The sequence below is a fragment of the Danio rerio genome, chromosome 4 (genome assembly GCF_052040795.2).
Source record: "Danio rerio strain M-AB ecotype USA chromosome 4, GRCz13ab, whole genome shotgun sequence".
NCBI classification, from domain to species: Eukaryota; Metazoa; Chordata; class Actinopteri; order Cypriniformes; family Danionidae; genus Danio; species Danio rerio.
The window spans coordinates 33,345,668-33,364,709 of record NC_141024.2 but is presented as its reverse complement, the minus strand read 5'-3'; the positions used below and the strand labels follow the sequence as shown (position 1 = coordinate 33,364,709).

Genomic DNA, 19,042 nt, shown 5'->3' with positions numbered 1-19,042 from the left:
TCCGCACCTCCCTTCTCTCCTTTCTAGCGTTGAGTTCCTCCGCACCTCCTTCTCTTCTTTCAAGCGTTGAATGCTTCCGCTCTTCTCTCCATCCCCTCCCTCTTTGAACCCCCCCCCAACATCCTTACTCCCTACCCCCTTTCCAGTGTCGAGTTTCTCCGCTACTTTTCTTTTTCAGCGTCGAGTTGTTCTGCTTCTATCCCTCCTTTCTAGCCTCAAGTCCTTCTGCTACTCTTACCTCTTCAGCTTAACTAACACATCTAAAGCCCGACTCCCCCAGAGTCAATCAATTACCCCCCCAATTATGTCCCTCAACAATTGACATTTTTCTTCTTTTCTAGCGTTGAGTTCCTCCGCATCTCATATCTTATTTTCTATACCGTTGAGTTTCTCCGCATCTCCTTCCCTTCCTTCCAGCGTCAAATGCCTCCGCTCTTTTCTCCATCCCCTCCCTCTCTCCCCCCAACATCTTTTACTCCCTACCCCTTTCCAGCGTCGAGTTTCTCCGCTTCTTTTCTTTTTCAGTGTCGAGTTGCTCCGCTACTATCACTTCCTTCTAGCATTGAGTATTCCGCTACTCTTTCCTATTCAGCCTAAGCTTCGACTCCCCCGGAGTCCTGCTCAGCCCACCTCCTATAGGAGTCTCCACCTCCCCCTCCCTATTTAGACTCCTGTAGGAGTATAATCCTTCTGCTCTAAATCCCACGGAGTCACCCCAAGAGCTACAACTCCCACGGAGTCCCCCACCCTCCCCTCTCTCTCCCACCCCGGCCAAATATGCATCTTTCCTGCCTTCTTGCGTTGAGTTCCTCCCCATCTCCTGTCCTATATTCCCTGGCGTTGAGTTCCTTTGCATCTCCTTTTCTTCCTTCCAGCGTAGAATGCTTCCGCTCTTTTCTCTCTCCCCTCTTATAACCCCTCTCCTCTCCCCACCCTTAACTCCCAATCCCCCTTCCAGCGTTGAGTTCCTCCGCTACTTTTCTTTCTTCAGCGTCGAGTTTCTCCGCTACTTTACTATATTCAGCGTCGAGTTCCTCCGCTACTCTTTCTATATTTCAAAGCATCACTCACCAATTTGACTCTCAAGGAGTTCCCACGCTCGGAGTCCCCGCTAAGCCCACCACCTACAGGAGTCTCCACCTCTCCCTCCCTTCCCAGACTCCTGTAGTAGTCCAATTCTACAGCTCTAACTCCCCCGGAGTTGACCACAGAGCTCTGATCCCCATAGATTTTCTTTTCTTTACCTTCTCAGCGTCGAGTTCCTCCGCATCTCATGCTCTCTCCTTCCCAGCGTTGAGTTCCTCCGCATCCTCTTTACTTCCTTCCAGCGTCGAATGCTTCTGCTCTTCTCTCCACCCCCTCTACAACCCCTCTCCCCTTCCCACTCCATAGCCCTCTTCCCAGCGTCAAGTTCCTCCGCTACTTTTTTTCTTTTAGCATTGAATTACTCCGCTTCTTAATATGTCTAGCATCAAACCTTTCTGCTACTCTCCTTCCTTCCATTAGGCACCCTCCCCAACCCTGCCTCCCCAAAACCGACTCCCACGGAGTCCCCAACCCTCCTAGAATCAGTTACAACTTCTCCCACAGTAACCTATCTCACTTCAACTGACATTAAGCAGCCTGATATGGCACTGACTTCTTGCTTTTGGGGGGCACTTCAATACGCGGCTGCTGTCCCGAGCGAAAAACATTTGCCTTTTGGGGAGTTTTCGAGACCTACCTGACCTCGAACTCCCCTCTCGCCCTTCTAACGGGAGGGAGTCCCCGGGCTCGAGGATTTTACGAGCTCAGGGCTCTCTCCCGGGACAGCATGCCAAATACGCTTTATAGATTATCAGCTAAGTGTGAACTCTTGAAAGGGGCCAATAAATTTAGGAGCTAGCTTATTAAAAACAGTGCGGAGAGGAATGTTCCTAAAAGAAAGCCACACTTTTTGACTGACAACGTAAACGGGAGGCTTAGACCGGTGTTGATCGTCTTTAGCCTTGGTGCGCGCCCCCACCTGGAGGAGAATTTGTCTGGCCCTGTTTCAAGTGCGTCGGCACCTCTGGACAAAGGCGTGAACGGAGGGCCCCTGTCAGAAACCATGACCGTCGGGAGGCCATAAATGCTAAAGAAGTGATTAATGACAGCAACCGCTGTCTCTCTGGCTGACGAGAATTTGAGCAGAGGGACAAAATGAGCAGCCTTCGAGAACTGGTCCACCACGGTTAAAACCACCATGTTACCGTTAGAGGATGGAAGACCAGTAACAAAATCTAGCGAGATGTGGGACCCGGGTCTCGAAGGCACTGACAGCGGTTAAAAGAGTCCAGCAGGTGGGCGATTGGAAGACTTAAAAACAGCACAGACAGAGCAAGCCAAAACAAAATTGCGCACATCACGAGCCATAGCTGGCCACCAGAATCGTTGTTTAACAACAAATAATGTGCGACTCACCCCTGAATGACAGGCTACTTTGGATGAATGACCCCATCGGATATCGTCGGACAGCAGATCCTCTGGCACGAAAAACCGACTCGGTGGGCATCTGATCGGGGGCGTTACCCCATCCGAGGCTGCGCAAACCCTCGACTCGATCTCCCAAGAAATGTTAGCAACAAAAACCCTCTGAGGGAGCACAGGATCGAGTGATGACGTACAATCTGAAGGATCAAAAAGATGGGATAAAGCATCAGGTTTGATGTTCTTAGAACCTGGTCTGTACGAGATTGTGAAATTAAATCGTCTGAAAAATGCCCACCGCGAACCTTCGCGATGCCTCTCTCCCTGAAGCCGCTCGATCAAAAACAGTCCCGGGTTCCTCCTAAAAAGCCTTGAAAGTGTTACAGCAAGGAAGCTTTTGATCCCACACAGTGGTCCCCCACTGTGCCGCCTTACCAGACAGCAGGTTAATTACAAACGCCACTTTACTCTCCTCGCTGAGAAAAGACGAGAGCTGTAGAGTAATATACAGGGAGAATTTGGCTATAAAAGACCGGCACAAGTGGGGTTCGCCAGAATAACTTTGTGGTGGAGGAAGTCACGGTTCAGTGGAACACAGATTTATATTAAAAACAGGACTTACTGGGTTAGTGGGCGGAGCTGGCAGAGTGGCATCGGCGCTGAATCCCAAATTTAATCTTTGGAATTGTGTAGTAAGTTCTGAGACCTGAATTACTAAAGCCCGAATGGCCTGGCTGCCCAAGTAGCAAAGAATTCTGGCCCAGATTTGGCATAAAGCTGGCACAGCAGGCATTCATCCGGCACTGGCATACAGCATGGGAGCCAAACATGGCCCGGGTTTGGCAGAGGGGGCCCCGTCTTTAAGGCGGCACACAAGATTTGGGCCAGATGAAAAACGTAGTATTTGGCCCAGATTTAAAAATTTGATAAGTGGGCCATGTGAGTTTGGCCAGTCTTGACCCACATTTAAAATACACTAAAATCATTTTTGAGTAAAGAAAAAAAATTCTACCAATCAGGTCACTTTGAGAAAAAGCGTGCCCATAGTGTGCCTAAAGCGCATCACTCCATGGGTTTATCAATTTTATTGCAATCGTGACACACCAACCTATCTGGCCCAGTTCAGGCCCAGTTATGAGTTATTAACTTGGCTGAGACTTGGCCCAGATATGGTCCGTGTTTGGCCCTTGTCTGGAAGCCAGATTTGGTCCAGTCATGTACCGTAATTCACTGCGGCATGTGGGCCAAGCAAAACCTGATTGTGTGGGCCAGAGCGGGGCCAGAGAAATTTTGCTATGTGGGTGGTGACCACCATCTGCTTATCTTGTTGATCCATACATGCAGAGCTGCGAGAGAGGAATTCTTGGATCTCGGATGCACTTGCTGGGTCCATTCTTTTTGGTCAGTTTGTTCTGTCACGGGAAGACAAGGAGACCCAATTGCAAGTAACAGTTTATTTTAGATAAACAAGAGCTGGTAGAACGAAGGCTGGTGGTAACAGGTGAGTGACACAATGGATCAGGTTGACACAATAAACAAAGCTGGAGCAGGTAACAGATGCAAGCAGCCGTCAACAGAGAAGATCAAAGTCCAATGAAGTCATCAACAGAGAGCATCAAAACTAAATAGGCAAAACTCATCAGCTCACTCACCACCAGCGTATCAATGTCGAGACCCTGACAGGACACGGAACATTGTGAGAACAACAAACTGACAAAGTGAAACAGGAACGCTGAACATTTATAGACGCAGTAAATGCGCTACACCTGTGATGCGCTGATTATCAGCTGAGCAGTGCTAAGCGACGGCATAAGCCGGAGACAGCGATCACGTGACTGCCCAGCTGATGAAATGTAAACAACAACTGACACGTGAATAAACATGACTCCCACACAGCCACAGAGACAAACGCAGCCACTCTAAGACATACACGCCCCACGTGCACACATAAACAATCACACATACGCAGACACATCTTAGAAGAGCAGACAGATCCACAACCGTGACATACATGTATTTAAAAACCACTGCCTTGAATCTTTCATCTCGGGAGGCTTTTTCAGTTCATTATATTTGCTTTTGTATAATGATATTATTATTAGCAATATTATTTATTATATCCATAGTTATATTTGTTTTTTAAAAAAACAAGCTTAGATTTGTCCACCTGTCAAGTTTTAGACCATATGGGGCACAGCAGGGGGCTGTTCCAGAAAACAGGTTATGTGACATACCCGGGTAAGTTTGAGAGTAAGTAGGTGGATAACCTCAGCTTTGGTTCCAAAATCGGAGGTAACTTCTGGGTATGTTAAGTTGCTATGTTCCAGAGTTTGTCTGTTTCAGAGTTCACTGAGCATTGCGTTCTCTTTTGATGAGAATATTTATGGATGTGGACGCACAGATACAAGTTTTTTCGTTGTGAGAGGGTTATAAGTGCATAGTTTTTTTAAACCAAATTTATAATGTTAATATATTTAACAAACCTTTTTGAAATCAAATGTGACGAACCGCGGGTCTGCGCTTACCATAAAAAACATTCAGTGCAGCTCTTTGTATTTGCGTCAGGGCATTTTAGGCAACTGTACAATGTGGCAGCATGACCACCTGTACAGTATGCCTGGCGGCTGGCACTGAACTGTTTTTTTTACACTTTTGTACAGTTACTTGGTCATAAATCACTGCGTATCATTACACAGTTGATTCAGAGCACGCAATAGTGTAGTGGACAGTGCGTTGTTAATGATCAACGGAGCTCACAGCGGAGCGAGTTCGAATCTAGTAGGAAAATATATCTATAATTTAAGATGTAGGACATCGTTCATATGTATACATTCATGCACATACACCTACATTTTTCAATATAATATTTTTTTCAGGGTTTCCAAATGCTTGTGTGCATTAATTGCAGCCAATTTTAAAGCTCCATCAGTCTCTAAAAGACACTGATAATATGAAATCTGTCTGTAGTATAAATGTGTAGGTAAAACTTAATTTTCTGTCCTCAATCTTTTGGTGTTTCAACTATTAAACTCATTACTGCTTCCACCTACCAGCTCATAAGTGATGACCCCACCTCATAACTATATGTTGAGGCTAAATGGCTGATTTTCAGGATGTAATGATTCAAGTGTATAATACAAATATAGTAAAAAAAAAAAAAAAAAAAACAAAGGAAATATTGCTGGGGGACAAAAGATACCCTTTTCTGCCTTATACGGTGACACCCTACCTGCAGCCTGACCCAGAGGAAATCTCAATGACCCAAGCTGACAAAAGAGATGGAAGAGTGCTGAGAAATGTAATTTGTCAAAAAACTATGTTTAATCAAATATTTTGGTCTGTTAATTTCTTAATTTCCTGAAATAAAATGAATGATTTTTTTACACTGCTTTGTACACGCACCTTTCAACGTGTAACATATTTTTTCATATACATTTCTCACCTTAAGGTGATGCTCATGTGACTTTATTTATATTTGAAGATGGACCTTATACAGCTACTTTAGAATTTAAATATATATATATAAGATTTTGTGATCCAAGAGTAATTTTCAAATATGGAAAAGTGCAGACAAATTCTTACACTGCTTCTTAGTTGAAGCATAAGGAACTTCGTCTGCATGCAAAATAAAAAGCATAAAAAGAACCTAAAGCTACCTGAAAACAATCACTTACAACAGTGACAGATTGTGTGGTTTAAGTCAAAAACTCAACCACTGATGAGTCTTTATTAAAGGACAAAGCAGCTCCTCTAACTGGTGGCCCACAGCAGATAGACAGGCCTCTTTCTATTCACCTTATTCTCAGCTGTCGAGCGGGCGCTGCCATTTGAATCTTTTTGTCTCGCGACTTCCGGTCACATTCACTTCCATTCATTTTTTGACGTTAACAACTGCTTGTTACGCTGCTTGATGTTGCAATTTAATATTTTCTTATTATATTATGCTACTTGGTCTGTGTAGTCATGCAAACCTTTGTTAAGCAAGTAGTTTGGCCATTTTCTGCCGTTTATTATTCCTAGTCATTTCTCCCATAGGCGACTGAATCGGAAGTTCTAAGACAATCGCGAAAACAGGCGCACTTCCGCATTTTGGATTAAGGTCAATTAGCTGAATGACAGAAAGAATATTCAAGAGTGTTAAATACAGAGCTCCAGTAATTAAATATTACCTTTTAGGAGAATGTTTCTGTGTTTAATGACTTTGGACAGAGTTCTAGCTACAGAAAGATTACAATTTCTATAAGCCTTATTAGTCAATACACATGGCCTTAAGAAATGAATGGCAAAAAAAATAAATGCATGAATGGTTACACAACATACTCAAAAGGATGTTAAAGAGAAGTTTAATTGTTCATTACAATGAATAAAATGGAGGGTGGCATGTGTAATTTAATCAACTAATAAACTTTCTTATTATTTTTTTTCTTTTCTTATCTATTTCTTATTCTATATTTCTTTCCTTCGTTGAAGCAGATGTGTAATCTCTGTGTTTAAAACCTCCAGCTTTGCCTCTGTAAAGTGCGTTGCCCTTTTTTTCTCACCGTGACTTTATATGGTGACTCGTAAATTCGGCGATCTACTGAAAATGCCTTTAGGTGTCGGCCGTGCTCGGGCATTAACCCGCGGTTAACTAACTCTTACCACCTGTTTTGGAACCAACATACTTGCGGTAAGCAGGTTTTGGGTAAATCAACCGAGAGTTCAGGGTTTAGCAGATGGTTAGCCCAGCTTTCTGGAATACCCCCCAGGTGTATTTGGAAATAACTCAAGTTTTTGAACACACTTCGTTATTATTGTTCGTTTATTCGTTTGCTGGAAATTAGAACTGAATTTAAAAAAAGTTTTGAAACAAATCTTTGCGCTTAACAAACAAAATGAATTATTTAATGGCTAATTTATGTCTGTGCGTAAAGGTTTCCCTACGAGAGCAAAAGGGAAAGTGAACTTACTTTACGTCATGTAAATGGCAAATGCGCTTATGGCGCGACACAGCTGGCTCTTAAAGGGAATGGGAGATGAGATCTAATTGGTTTATTCTCAAACCACACCTATGACTCATTAAGAAAATAAACTCAACCCTTTTAAACCATGCGCCACGGCGCAAAGCAGATTTTTCTGTCCTTGTATTAGCAAAAATACATTCTGACACGCCCTGAAAGCGTTTGCGCCCTGCATTTTGCGCTCTGCTCATGGACCGTCAAAATAGAGCCCTTCGTGTTCAGTTACAAAGAAGTTCCACAAGGGGGAGCTGTTGTAGTAAAAAGTGAGAGATGTAGAATAAAGAGAGGAAAAGTCAAGACTGAGAAAGCTGTGTGTGTGTGTATTTTCTGATTCATGCTAAGGATTTAAAAACAATAATAAAAAAACAAGTGGGTCTCATCCAGCAAAATGTATATATTTCTGCCTCTGCTGAACATATTGTCATTGCACATTATTTCTAAAACATCTACAGGTTTTTCTCTACCCAACAGATAGCAGAATTCTGTCTCTAACGCCTGAATTTATTTTAAAAAAACTATTTACATTTTAGATAATTTTTAAAAGTAGTATAAAATTTATATTATGAACTATTTTTTTTATAATTACACTTGATATCACCCTGACCCCAAACATCTCAGAAACCTGCAGACAGAAAACTGCAAAACTAAAAATGTTCCTTTAAGTGGGCAGGCCTTAATGCGGCATACCGAGCAATTGTGATACGTCAATCAAGGCACAAGCGATCAAGAAATCATTTAAGTTATGCAAGTATGACAGATGGCAGATTCAGAAGAAGAATAAATAAAATTAGAGACCAAATGAACACCCAGTTTAATCGACTTCTTAATGAAGACCCCCCAGAAGAGGAACAGACAAGTCTACTGGTATAGGTAAGCCCTGCGTAAGGTTGGATACATATTCTGGTAACACTAATAATATATATTTATATATATATATATATATATATATATATATATATATATATATATATATATATATATATATATAAATAAATCAGTATGTGTAGGGTATTTTATTAAAATCCTTTGAATTAATTTAAAAATTGAATAAGTTACAACGTTAAAGGTCATAGCCACGGAAAAAAAACCTATCCGTTTATGTCAAATTTGAACCTTCTCAAGGACATATTTTGCTTTAAGTATCTATTTTAATTTTAAATTTTTTTTTACAAACATAAAAAATTAGATAAAACCCAAAATGAATAACAGCTTTAAATTTTGTTCTCTGTGTGGGAATTATAGCCTATACGCCCTTCTGCGCTGATTTCTTATTACAAACTATGCCTCAAATTGTGCAGCAACCATAATTATGCTTCAGAATCCAACTATCGTTTGTCAATCACCTTAATGAACTCTGATGTTATGTTTGAATTAAATCCTATGAAATTTTGCTTCTTTAATTGTTATGTGAATGCATTTATTATCTAATTAAGATTGCCACTTATGCAGCACTATAACGCAATAGAAGTAACTTATTAAATTAATATCAGCATCTATTATTCATTTTAAATCACTCAATTTAGCTTTAAAAGATAGCTTTCTTTTTAGAGTCAAGGGGAAAAAAAATAAAAAATCTTAACCTCATCTAAAGCAAACTGGCATTTGATTTAAGTCAATATTGTAACAGACCAGACAGAAAACCTGGGGTCCATGCACGAAGACTTGCGTGGAAATCTTACTAAAACATTGTGTACGCACAAAGCTGTAAATGTGCGTACGCAAAAAAAAATTCAGATGTATGAAACACTGCGTACGCCGAATCTCACGCATATTCTTTTGTACATCCGAATGAACGTGTAACTGAGCGCAACATGCACGAGCACAAAACCCCTCCCTGGCTCCTCCCCTGTATGAATATGCTAATGACTCTACTTTGGCAAAACCAAGCGGCAACCTCCCGCTCTCTCTCAGGAAGCCAATACGGAAGTAACTAAAACTGCAATTCATCCGAAATTCCGCTAGTCCTGGCCGCTCCTGGCTCCAAAACAGAGCAAATTTCAATTGAGCCCACTGTTAGAATGGCCAACTTTACAGCAGAAAAAAGGTGTTTACAGCCTGGTACAAAAAAAGATTTTGGTTAATACAGCTAATATTACCCTTCATGACAACTGTGAGGGGGGTGAATTTTTTTATAACTCATCCGTTTCCTTTATATTAAGTTATATTAAGTTTGCATAATTAAGGGAGTGGCCACTTGAGTGACAGCTAGGTCTCGTTGGTCACCGTCACATCACCTCAGCTGAATCCTGCAGATTAGCCACTGAACTCGGCATATTTATCGTATTTCTGTGTTATTTTATGTGGCTTTACACAGTCAACTGCCTTTTGGACTTGTTTCCTACAATTATTAGATGGCACGGCATGCTGAGTGCACTTAATTGTGCTCACAAACCATTCACGTGGCCTCCGTTTCCCATGTGAGTAAAGTTACATACTTATATACCATCTTTATACATGTATTTGTTTTATTTAAGATAATTTATCGTTTATATTTAGAGCTGTAACGTTAATGCACTTCAGAATCTGTCAGATTGATTAGCTGTATACTCTAGAACAGTCATCTGAAGCGTTGTCATACAGTGTTATGCTGGATTTCATCAATAGTCTTACATTAACTAACACGTTCTATATCTGAAGTGTTTGGAAGTAATTCGTGTTTTCCTCCTGTTGAAAAACGTCATAAGAACAATGTTTAGTGGCTCAATGTATTACAGCAGTGTTTTTAAAAGTCTAAACACTTTATTGATATAGTATACAACCAAGCACAAGTGGTCAAAATACAAACGAGTCACAGGTGATAAAGTATTAAGCGTTCTCCCAAAGTAAAGTGTGTCTGAACCAGGTCCAAGCTAAATGCCAGCAGGTGTCTGTAGCTCCGCTCACTCTCCGCCTCTTTGCCCTTGTTTGGTATCCCGCCGTGGGTGTGATGACGTGCGAACAAAATGGTGACGGTTGGCTGCGCCTACTTGTGGCTTCTTTTGCGCTCTTTAGAAACCTATGGGTGACGTCACGCATACTACGTCCATATATTTTACAGTCTATGGGCAAAACCCAACGAAAAAGCAAAGGCAAAAGCAAGCAAGAAGAGAAACTTTGAACAGAATGTGAATTGGAGCTGCTGCTTTTGGATGTAGACCGGAGAAAAGCGGTGTTATTTGCAAGTTTGTTCTCCGGAATTAACAACAAAAGAAAAAAATTGAGTGGGAGAGTTTAGCTGATGCGGTTAACACAGTTGGGTCTGAACATCGCACTGAGTAAACTAGAAAAGAAATAGTGTGGTTTATATGTGTAAAATGTTGCAATACACTTAACAGTCTCAGTGGTGCAGCTCGTTTGACGTATGTCAACATGTTTTGACACATTCGAGCATGAACTCGGTTCGAATCCAGTGTCTGATGAACTCTTCTTTTTTCCCCCCGCTAATTATCAGATTTTGCCTACTATTTATCACGAGAAAGACAAGTAGGAATCATTAATAAGTTTGTGCATCATATTTTATTTGCACATTTATTGAATGGAAATGTTTCTGATTCACGCATGCAAATTCATCTTCAGATAGTGTCTTTATAGCAATGTGCGTGCAGTAGATAGCTCAGATTACATTGGGAAAACAGGCGACCGCTGCAAATTGTGCTTTAATGTTTAGCTGGTCAAATGTATGGTATGGAAACCTTATATACCTGCTAGATCAGGGGTCTCAAACTCGCGGCCCATGGGCCATTTGCGGCCCTCAGTGCAATATTTTGTGGCCCACGCCGACCGCTGTACACTGACAGAATCAGCGGAGCGGTGAGAGAGAGCGCTCCCCGCTCAGCTGATTCTATTCGTACACAGCGGTCACTGGCATTCCCAGCCCCTTTGTTTACAAGCCGCACCCCGCCCCTTTGTTAGACGCTGTGACAGGCGGGAAGTGTTAGGAGGGAACTCGTGCCGGCCAGAACCAAGGTAAGCTGTTCCCGCCCCTGCCTGCCACTTAGCTACCTATCTGCAGCCTGCCACCTACCTAGCTACAGCCTGCATCTTATATATATTATAGGTAGATACAGACTGGTACAGACTGATGTGACTGGAGTGGGGTGGGGGTGTTTTATTTATACATATATACGCCTTTTTTTTAGGTGAGGGAATGGAAGTTTTGAGTGAGTTCCCCCACTTTTTTCCCTAGGACTTGACCCCTGGCACAGCGGTCAGAAAAAGATTGAATTGAAGAGAGGCCAGCAGTCGGCAGGAGAGTTTGTGTGTGGGCCACACCTGGAATCAATTTGAATTAGAACAGACAGAGAAGAATTACATTTTATTACAGAATTAGATTTGGTCATACCCCCATCATGACTTCAAAGCCTGCAGTGAAGAGAAAGATTGATGACGAGCACAGATAATTTCAGGAAAAGTGGGAGACGCAGTATTTCTTTGTTGAGGGGCATCCCCACATATCTTGTTTGCACAGAGAAAGTTGCAGTGCACAAGGAATACAACTTGAAACGCCATTATTCAACTAAACATGCTGAGGAATGTGCAAAATATCAGGGGGATGAGAGAGCCAAGCGAGTTGCCAGTCTTAAAGCATGTCTACTGAGGCAACAAGATTTCTTCAAGAAATCAACCAAAGAGAATGTTGCATCAGTCGCAGCTAGTTACATGGTTAGTGAGATGATTGCTAAGGCAGGGAAACCAGTCACAGAAGGAGAGTTTGTTAAAAAATGCATGTTACAGGCTGCAAGTATTATCTGTCCGGAAAAGAAAGGTCAGTTTAGCAACCTCAGTCTTTCTGCCAACACTGTGGCAGAGCACATTTCTGACATGTCAAGTGACATTTATCATCAACTGTGTGAGAAAGCCAAATGTTTTGATGCATACTCAGTCGCTCTTGACGAGAGCACAGACATAACAGACACTGCTCAGCTCACAATTTATGTCCGTGGTGTTGATTGCAATTTTGAATTGACGGAGGAGCTGCTCACAATAATTCCAATGCATGGCCAGACCACCGCTAATGAGATATTTCGTCATCTGTGTGATACCCTTGAGTATGCAGGTTTGCCATGGAAGAGGTTTGTTGGAATAACAACCGACGGAGCGCCATCGATGATAGGGAGGAAAAATGGACTGGTGGCACTTGTTAAAAAAAAACTTCAAGAGGAGGGTGTAGAGGAGGCCATTGCTCTTCACTGCATTATCCATCAGCAGGCCCTTTGCAGCAAATGCCTGCCGTGTGACAATGTGATGTCTGTTGTTGTGAAATGCGTCAACCAAATCAGATCCAGGGGATTAAAGCACAGGAGTTTCCGTGCTTTTTTAGAAGAAATGGAGTCAGAATATGGAGATGTGCTCTATTTCACCGAGGTACGTTGGCTCAGCAGGGAAAATGTCCTAAAAACACCCCTCCCTGCCTCCTCCCCCGTATGTATATGCTAATGACTATGCTAATGGCAAAACCCAACGAAAAAGCAATGGCAAAAGCAAGCAAAAAGAGAAACTTTGAACAGAATGTGAATGTGAATTGGAGGTACTGCTTTCGGAGGTAGACCGGAGAAAAGCGGTGTTATTTGCAAGTTTGTTCTCCGGAATTAACAACAAAAGAAAAAAATAGAGTGGGAGAGTTTAGCTGATGCGGTTAACACAGTTGGGTCTGAACATCGCACTAAGTGAATTAAAAGAGAAATAATGTGGTTTATATCTGTAAAATGTTGCAGCACCCTTAACAGTCTCAGTGGCGCAGCTCATACGACACATGTGATCATGTATTGACACGTTCGAGCATGAACTCGGCTCAAATTCAGTGTCTGATGAACTCTTACTTCTTTTTTCCCCCCGCTACAAATCAGATTTTGCCAACTATTTATCACGAGAAAGACAAGTAGGAATCATCAATAAGTTTGTACATCATATTTTATTTGCACATTTAATGAATGGAAATGTTTCTGATTCACGCATGCAAATTTATCTTCAGATAGTGTCTTTATAGCAATGTGTGTGCAGTAGATTGCTCAGATTACATTGGGAAAACAGGCAATCGCTGCAAATTGTGCTTTAATGTTTAGCTGGTCAACTGTATGGTATGGAAACCTTATATACCTGCTAGATGAACCCGTCTCATACAGCTGCCATTGCAAGGCTCAGACACTTTGTAGAGAGGAATTTAACACAACTGCCTCTAGGAGTCGCCAATGGAAATAAAATGGACGCGCACAAAAAATGTGCGTACGCCAGCCAGAAAGCCGCCGTGAAGCTGCACACATTCCCACGTTCAGTTTATTGTTAGTAAATCCAAACGTGAGCGATTCTGAGCGTGAAACCTGGCGTACGCAAAGTTTTTGTGCGTACGCAGCGTTGATACATGAGGCCCCAGTTGCAGACGAGCACTTGAAGACTGGTAGAGCAAAGTGTAAGTAAGAGTAAACATAGTGATAGCACGCAGGACAGGACTTACTGACGTGTAGAACTCCACAAACTACAAGGTGAACCACAGAAGCAATAAAATAATTTGACACAGAAAAAGAGAACACAGAGGATTAAGTAGGGACGCTAATTGGCAACAAGTGGCGACAGGTGCTAATGCAATGATAGTTAATGGGGAGAACCTGCAGCTGCGAGACCAAAGGGCAATACAAAGTGAAAGAATTAACGAGATCAGACCTGACTCATTACAAATATTTGACATATTGATGTTATAATTGCTGTTAAACATTACAAAGAGGTTGGGCATGCTGCATGTTGCTTTTTCTAGCTCTGTAAAGTTTTTGTCACTACTGTCAGTCATTTGCAGAGTGCAGTGAGAAAAAAAATGTGAAAACTTATTGAATTTTCAATTGAGTTTCTGCACTAACCTGCTGCTACTTCTGGCACTAGCATTTTAAATGGCTGTTCATCTTTTTTACGCTTGAAAAACTAAATGAAATCTTAAGGAAATTTAACTGATTATATTTACATGATTACATCATGATCATTTACATTACAACATTGATGTTGTAAAAGGAACAGGTTGAAATTGAGAATAGACAATTAAAAAACTTTACTGGATGTTTATCTGTGGGTGAAAAGCAATAGCTGTGCAAATAGACCATTGTAACTCTCCCAAACACTGTAAGATAAAATGCATTTCCGGAATCTGACGTATTTCTTCCACTCTATTGATGTAAAACATCTGCAAAGGTTTGAGGTGCTATTGATAAAGTGCTATTAATGTTCCCAACTGACAGAGAGAATAACTGACTTAAATTCAATATTAGTTTGCAGCTTATCAATAATACAGCAGCATATGCAAGTGGTATAGAATGTGATGACTTATTTCCTCAAAGTTAATAATTGCAGGTTTACAAAACAGTGAACACAAACAATTTAATTAAAGTACAATAAAAATAAAAAATTACTTCTATTGAAGAATATAATGACAGAATAAGTAAACCATGTGAAATATTTATTTGGATGCTCTAGCATAGGAAGATAATTGATGGACTGTTCATTTATTCACTGTCCTTTTACAGGTGTGTCTTTTTTTTATGGGTTTTTCACCTTTTATCAGGATAGGATAGTGGAGGACAGACAGGAAAGTATTAGGACCAGAGAGAGGGAAGTGTCGGCATAGGACCTTAAGCTGGGAATCGAATTCGGGTCACCGTGAGTACCATGGTGCTATATATCGGTGCACTTAACCACTAGGCTATTAGCACCGACATAATTACTTTTTTTAGGTTTGAAATGTTTCGTAATTCAAGAGGTGGTGGATTGATGCGACAAAGAAGGGCCACCAAGGTGAGACCACAAAGACAACTTACATTTAAAGTCTCTTTGATAAAAAACCCAGCAATTCAGCATTATAGATCCCCTAGGGGTGAGTTCATATATACAAATACTATTAATAGATTTTTTTGTTGGCGACAAAGGGGAGTGGCCGATTGGCCCACACAACCATGGCGACGGAGGGCAGTAGCCGATTGGCCCGCACCACCACAACCATGGCCACAGAGGGCAGTGGCCTATTGGCTCACACAACCATGGCGACGGAGGGCAGCGACCGATTGGCCCACACACCCATGGCTACAGAGGGCAGTGGCTGATTAGCCCACACATCCATGGCAACAGAGGGCGGCAGTCGATTGGCCCGCACAACCATGGCGATGGAGGGCAGTAGCCGATTGGCCCACACCACCACAACCATGGCCACAGAGGGCAGTGGCCTATTGGCTCACACAACCATGGCGACGGAGGGCAGCGACCGATTGGCCCACACACCCATGGCTACAGAGGGCAGTGGCTGATTAGCCCACACATCCATGGCGACAGAGGGCGGCAGTCGATTGGCCCGCACAACGATGGCGATGGAGGACAGTAGCCGATTGGCCCACACCACCACAACCATGGCCACAGAGGGCAGTGGCCTATTGGCTCACACAACCATGTCGACGGAGGGCAGCGACCGATTGGCCCTCACACCCATGGCTACAGAGGGCAGTGGCTGATTAGCCCACACATCCATGGCGACAGAGGGCGGCAGTCGATTGGCCCGCAAAACCATGGCGATGGAGGGCAGTAGCCGATTGGCCCACACCACCACAACCATGGCCACAGAGGGCAGTGGCCTATTGGCTCACACAACCATGGCGACGGAGGGCAGCGACCGATTGGCCCACTCACCCATGGCTACAGAGGGCAGTGGCTGATTAGCCCACACATCCATGGCAACAGAGGGCGGCAGTCGATTGGCCCGCACAACCATGGCGACGGAGGGCAGCAGCCGACCAGTCCACACCACCACAACCATGGCCACAGCAATCCAAGTGTAAGTTCACTTCAGCCATCATGATCTAAAGACCAAGTTCACAATCATAAGTTTACTTTTTTTTCCATGTATTTTATGTCTTGCTAAAATTCAGAAGATGTTTATATGTCAGTAATAAATATTTTAAAAATGTAATCCCTAATTTGTCACACTTAGGGAGGACTTCTAAATGGACTCGTCAGAATCTGACATTAAAGGAGGGGCCATGGTCCTTCCAGTCAGGAGTAATATTGCAGATGTATGCATTTCATTCATTCACAGTACTAGTTGTCTTTTCAGTTTATTAGCAAGTATATGTTTTTGAATCACCCAAATGATTATTGTCATGCATATCATGCATTACAAAAGTCTTGTCGCCTATCCAAAAGGAACAACAAATAATAAATTTAATTCTAGTAGATCATTTGGTATCAAACGTGGCTTATCTGAAAGGTAAAGGCCTCTAGAATATGTTTATTTTACCACGATAAAATATGACCATACCATGATTTTGAATGATTTCTTTAGCACAGTAAGGTCTGATTCTGCTTAAACAATAGTCTTGTCACTGAACAGAAATAATGTACAGTATAGAATATAAAGTCATGGTGCAGTGAAAAAATTATTAATATTGTGTATGCCTCCATGAGCTTGGAGGACTGCATCCATACATCTCTGCAATGACTCAAATAACTTATTAATAAACTCATATGGATTGGCAAAGACGTTCTTGCAGGACTCCCAGAGTTCATCATTGATCATCAATGCTTCCTCCTTTATCTTACCCCAGACATGCTCAATAATGTTCATGTCTGGTGACTGGGCTGGGCAATCCTGGAGCAGCTTGACCTTCTTTGCTTTCAGGAACTTTGATGTGGAGGCTGAAGTATGAGAAGGAGAAAAGAAGAATTTGCCCTCTGTGATTTGTAACGTAATGGGCTGCACAGATACCTCAGGCTGTTGACGTTAATCATCCACTCTGCAGATCTCTCACAGGCCCCCATACTGAATGTGACTCCAAACCATGATTATTTCTTCACCAAACTTGACTGATTTCTATAAGAATCTTTGCTCTATGCGGGTTCCAGTAGGTCTTCAGCAGTATTTGTGATAATTGGGATGCAGTTCAACAGATGATTCATCTGAAAAATCTGCCTTCTGCCACTTTTACAAATGATCAACTAGAATTCAAGTTATTATGTGTTGCTTTTACAACTGGGATTGACAAGACTTTTGTCAGGTAGTGTATCATTCGTTCATTCATTCATTTTCTTGTTGGCTTAGTCCCTTTATTAATCCGGGGTAGCCACAGCAGAATGAACCGCCAACTTATCCAGCAAGTTTTTACGCAGCGGATGCCCTTCCGGCCGCAACCTATCTCTGGGAAACATCCACACACACACTCATACACTACAGACAATTTAGCCTACCCAATTCACCTGTACCGTATGTCTTTGGACTGTGGGGGAAAACGGAGCACCCAGAGGAAACCCACGCGAAGGCAGGGAGAACATGCAAACTCCACACAGAAACGCCATCTGAGCCGAGGTTCGCACCAGCGACCTTCTTGCTGTGAGGCGACAGCACTACCTACTGCGCCACTGCCTCACCTATAGTGTATCATATCATATGGTAATATTTTTTTTTCTTTCTATGTTCAGCTTTACAGAGAACTACCAGACATTTTAAAGAAGTTCCGTAAAGACAATTTGGACATACATACCAACATAACAGTGATAGCATGGCACAAACCCATTTTGAGTGCATGCATGGCCTTGTCAAGAGGCTATTTTGAGTGGCACAAACTTCCTAATATAAAGTTTGCAGGTGAAATGGCGGAGGATTATGGAGGTCCAAGAAGAGAGTTTTTCAGGTACATTAGAAGTGAAATGTGTGTAATATCTACAGTCCCCTTAAAAGTTTGTAAATGCCATATATAAGCTAGTCCTCCATGTTGTTACTTATAAATGCATTAAATAACATTAAAATGTTCATTACATGGCAGCAAAATGTTTTTTTGATGACAATGTAAACATGTCAGTAGGGGTTTCCAATTAGAATTTTTGCACCTTATATTAAGTATAAGGTATAAAATATTTAAATATTAATATGTATATATTATCAGCCTTTAACTAATGCAAAAAGAGACAACTGTTTCTATTTTAAATCTTAGACTGTGGAAACAAGGTAAATACATGAACATTTTTAAAAGTGTGCATGTCACGCTACAGAAACCTTGCAATAAACTGCTAGTACAATTTCTTATATTATTTCTTATATATTATATTATTTCAAACTACAAAAATGTCAATAAGTCACATTGCTAAACTATACAGTTGAATCTTCAACATCAGAAGTGGACAGAGCAGAGATTAACATACCACAACTGTAAATAAACGGAAAATACAAAATATGGAAAGTGATTATTAACAGATATGTTTTACAGTGCAGTCCAAAATATGGTGACATGATAAATAAATAATTAACCCTTAAAGACCTAGAGGTATTTTGTGGGCACCTAATGGGCCTATATTATTATTTTTTTAAAAAGCAGTTTTATTTTTATTTTAGCAGTCAGCCTCAAGTGTCATATATCATTTTAAACAGGAGAACCTGAAGTTTCAATCTGTATCATTTAAAGGTCCAGTCTAAAATATTTTTTGGTCCAAAAACATTAACAAAAACAAAAATATTCCAGAATTTTCCAGAAACGATTTTTAAAAAAAGTGGCATTTTCTAGTTATTTCAAACAAAACCTTATGAAGTTTGTTTTTCTTTCTTTAGAAATACATGCCATGATGTTTTATACTTCCAAAATAAATTTTGTCTACATCCA

At 41.6% G+C, this 19,042-nt stretch overlaps 3 protein-coding genes across 4 annotated transcripts in view; all 3 read left to right on the top strand.

The window, feature by feature from the left end:
- Positions 1-16,326, top strand: part of si:rp71-7l19.2 — a gene marked incomplete at its 3' end in the record, with an annotated part of 35,383 nt that extends 19,057 nt beyond the window's left edge. For both annotated transcript variants that reach the window (NM_001442849.1, NM_001442848.1), the window contains 3 exon segments: positions 5,870-5,882; positions 8,635-8,656; positions 16,299-16,326.
- Positions 1-19,042, top strand: part of LOC147844804 (putative RNA-directed DNA polymerase from transposon BS) — a 157,678-nt gene that overhangs the window by 94,929 nt on the left and 43,707 nt on the right. The gene's annotated exons all lie outside the window — the stretch shown is intronic.
- LOC147844802 (general transcription factor II-I repeat domain-containing protein 2B-like) lies at positions 9,977-14,793 on the top strand. Its single transcript, XM_088650034.1, has one exon. It carries the CDS (start codon positions 11,811-11,813, stop codon positions 12,861-12,863), a length of 1,053 nt encoding a protein of 350 aa, XP_088506160.1. The 5' UTR covers positions 9,977-11,810; the 3' UTR covers positions 12,864-14,793.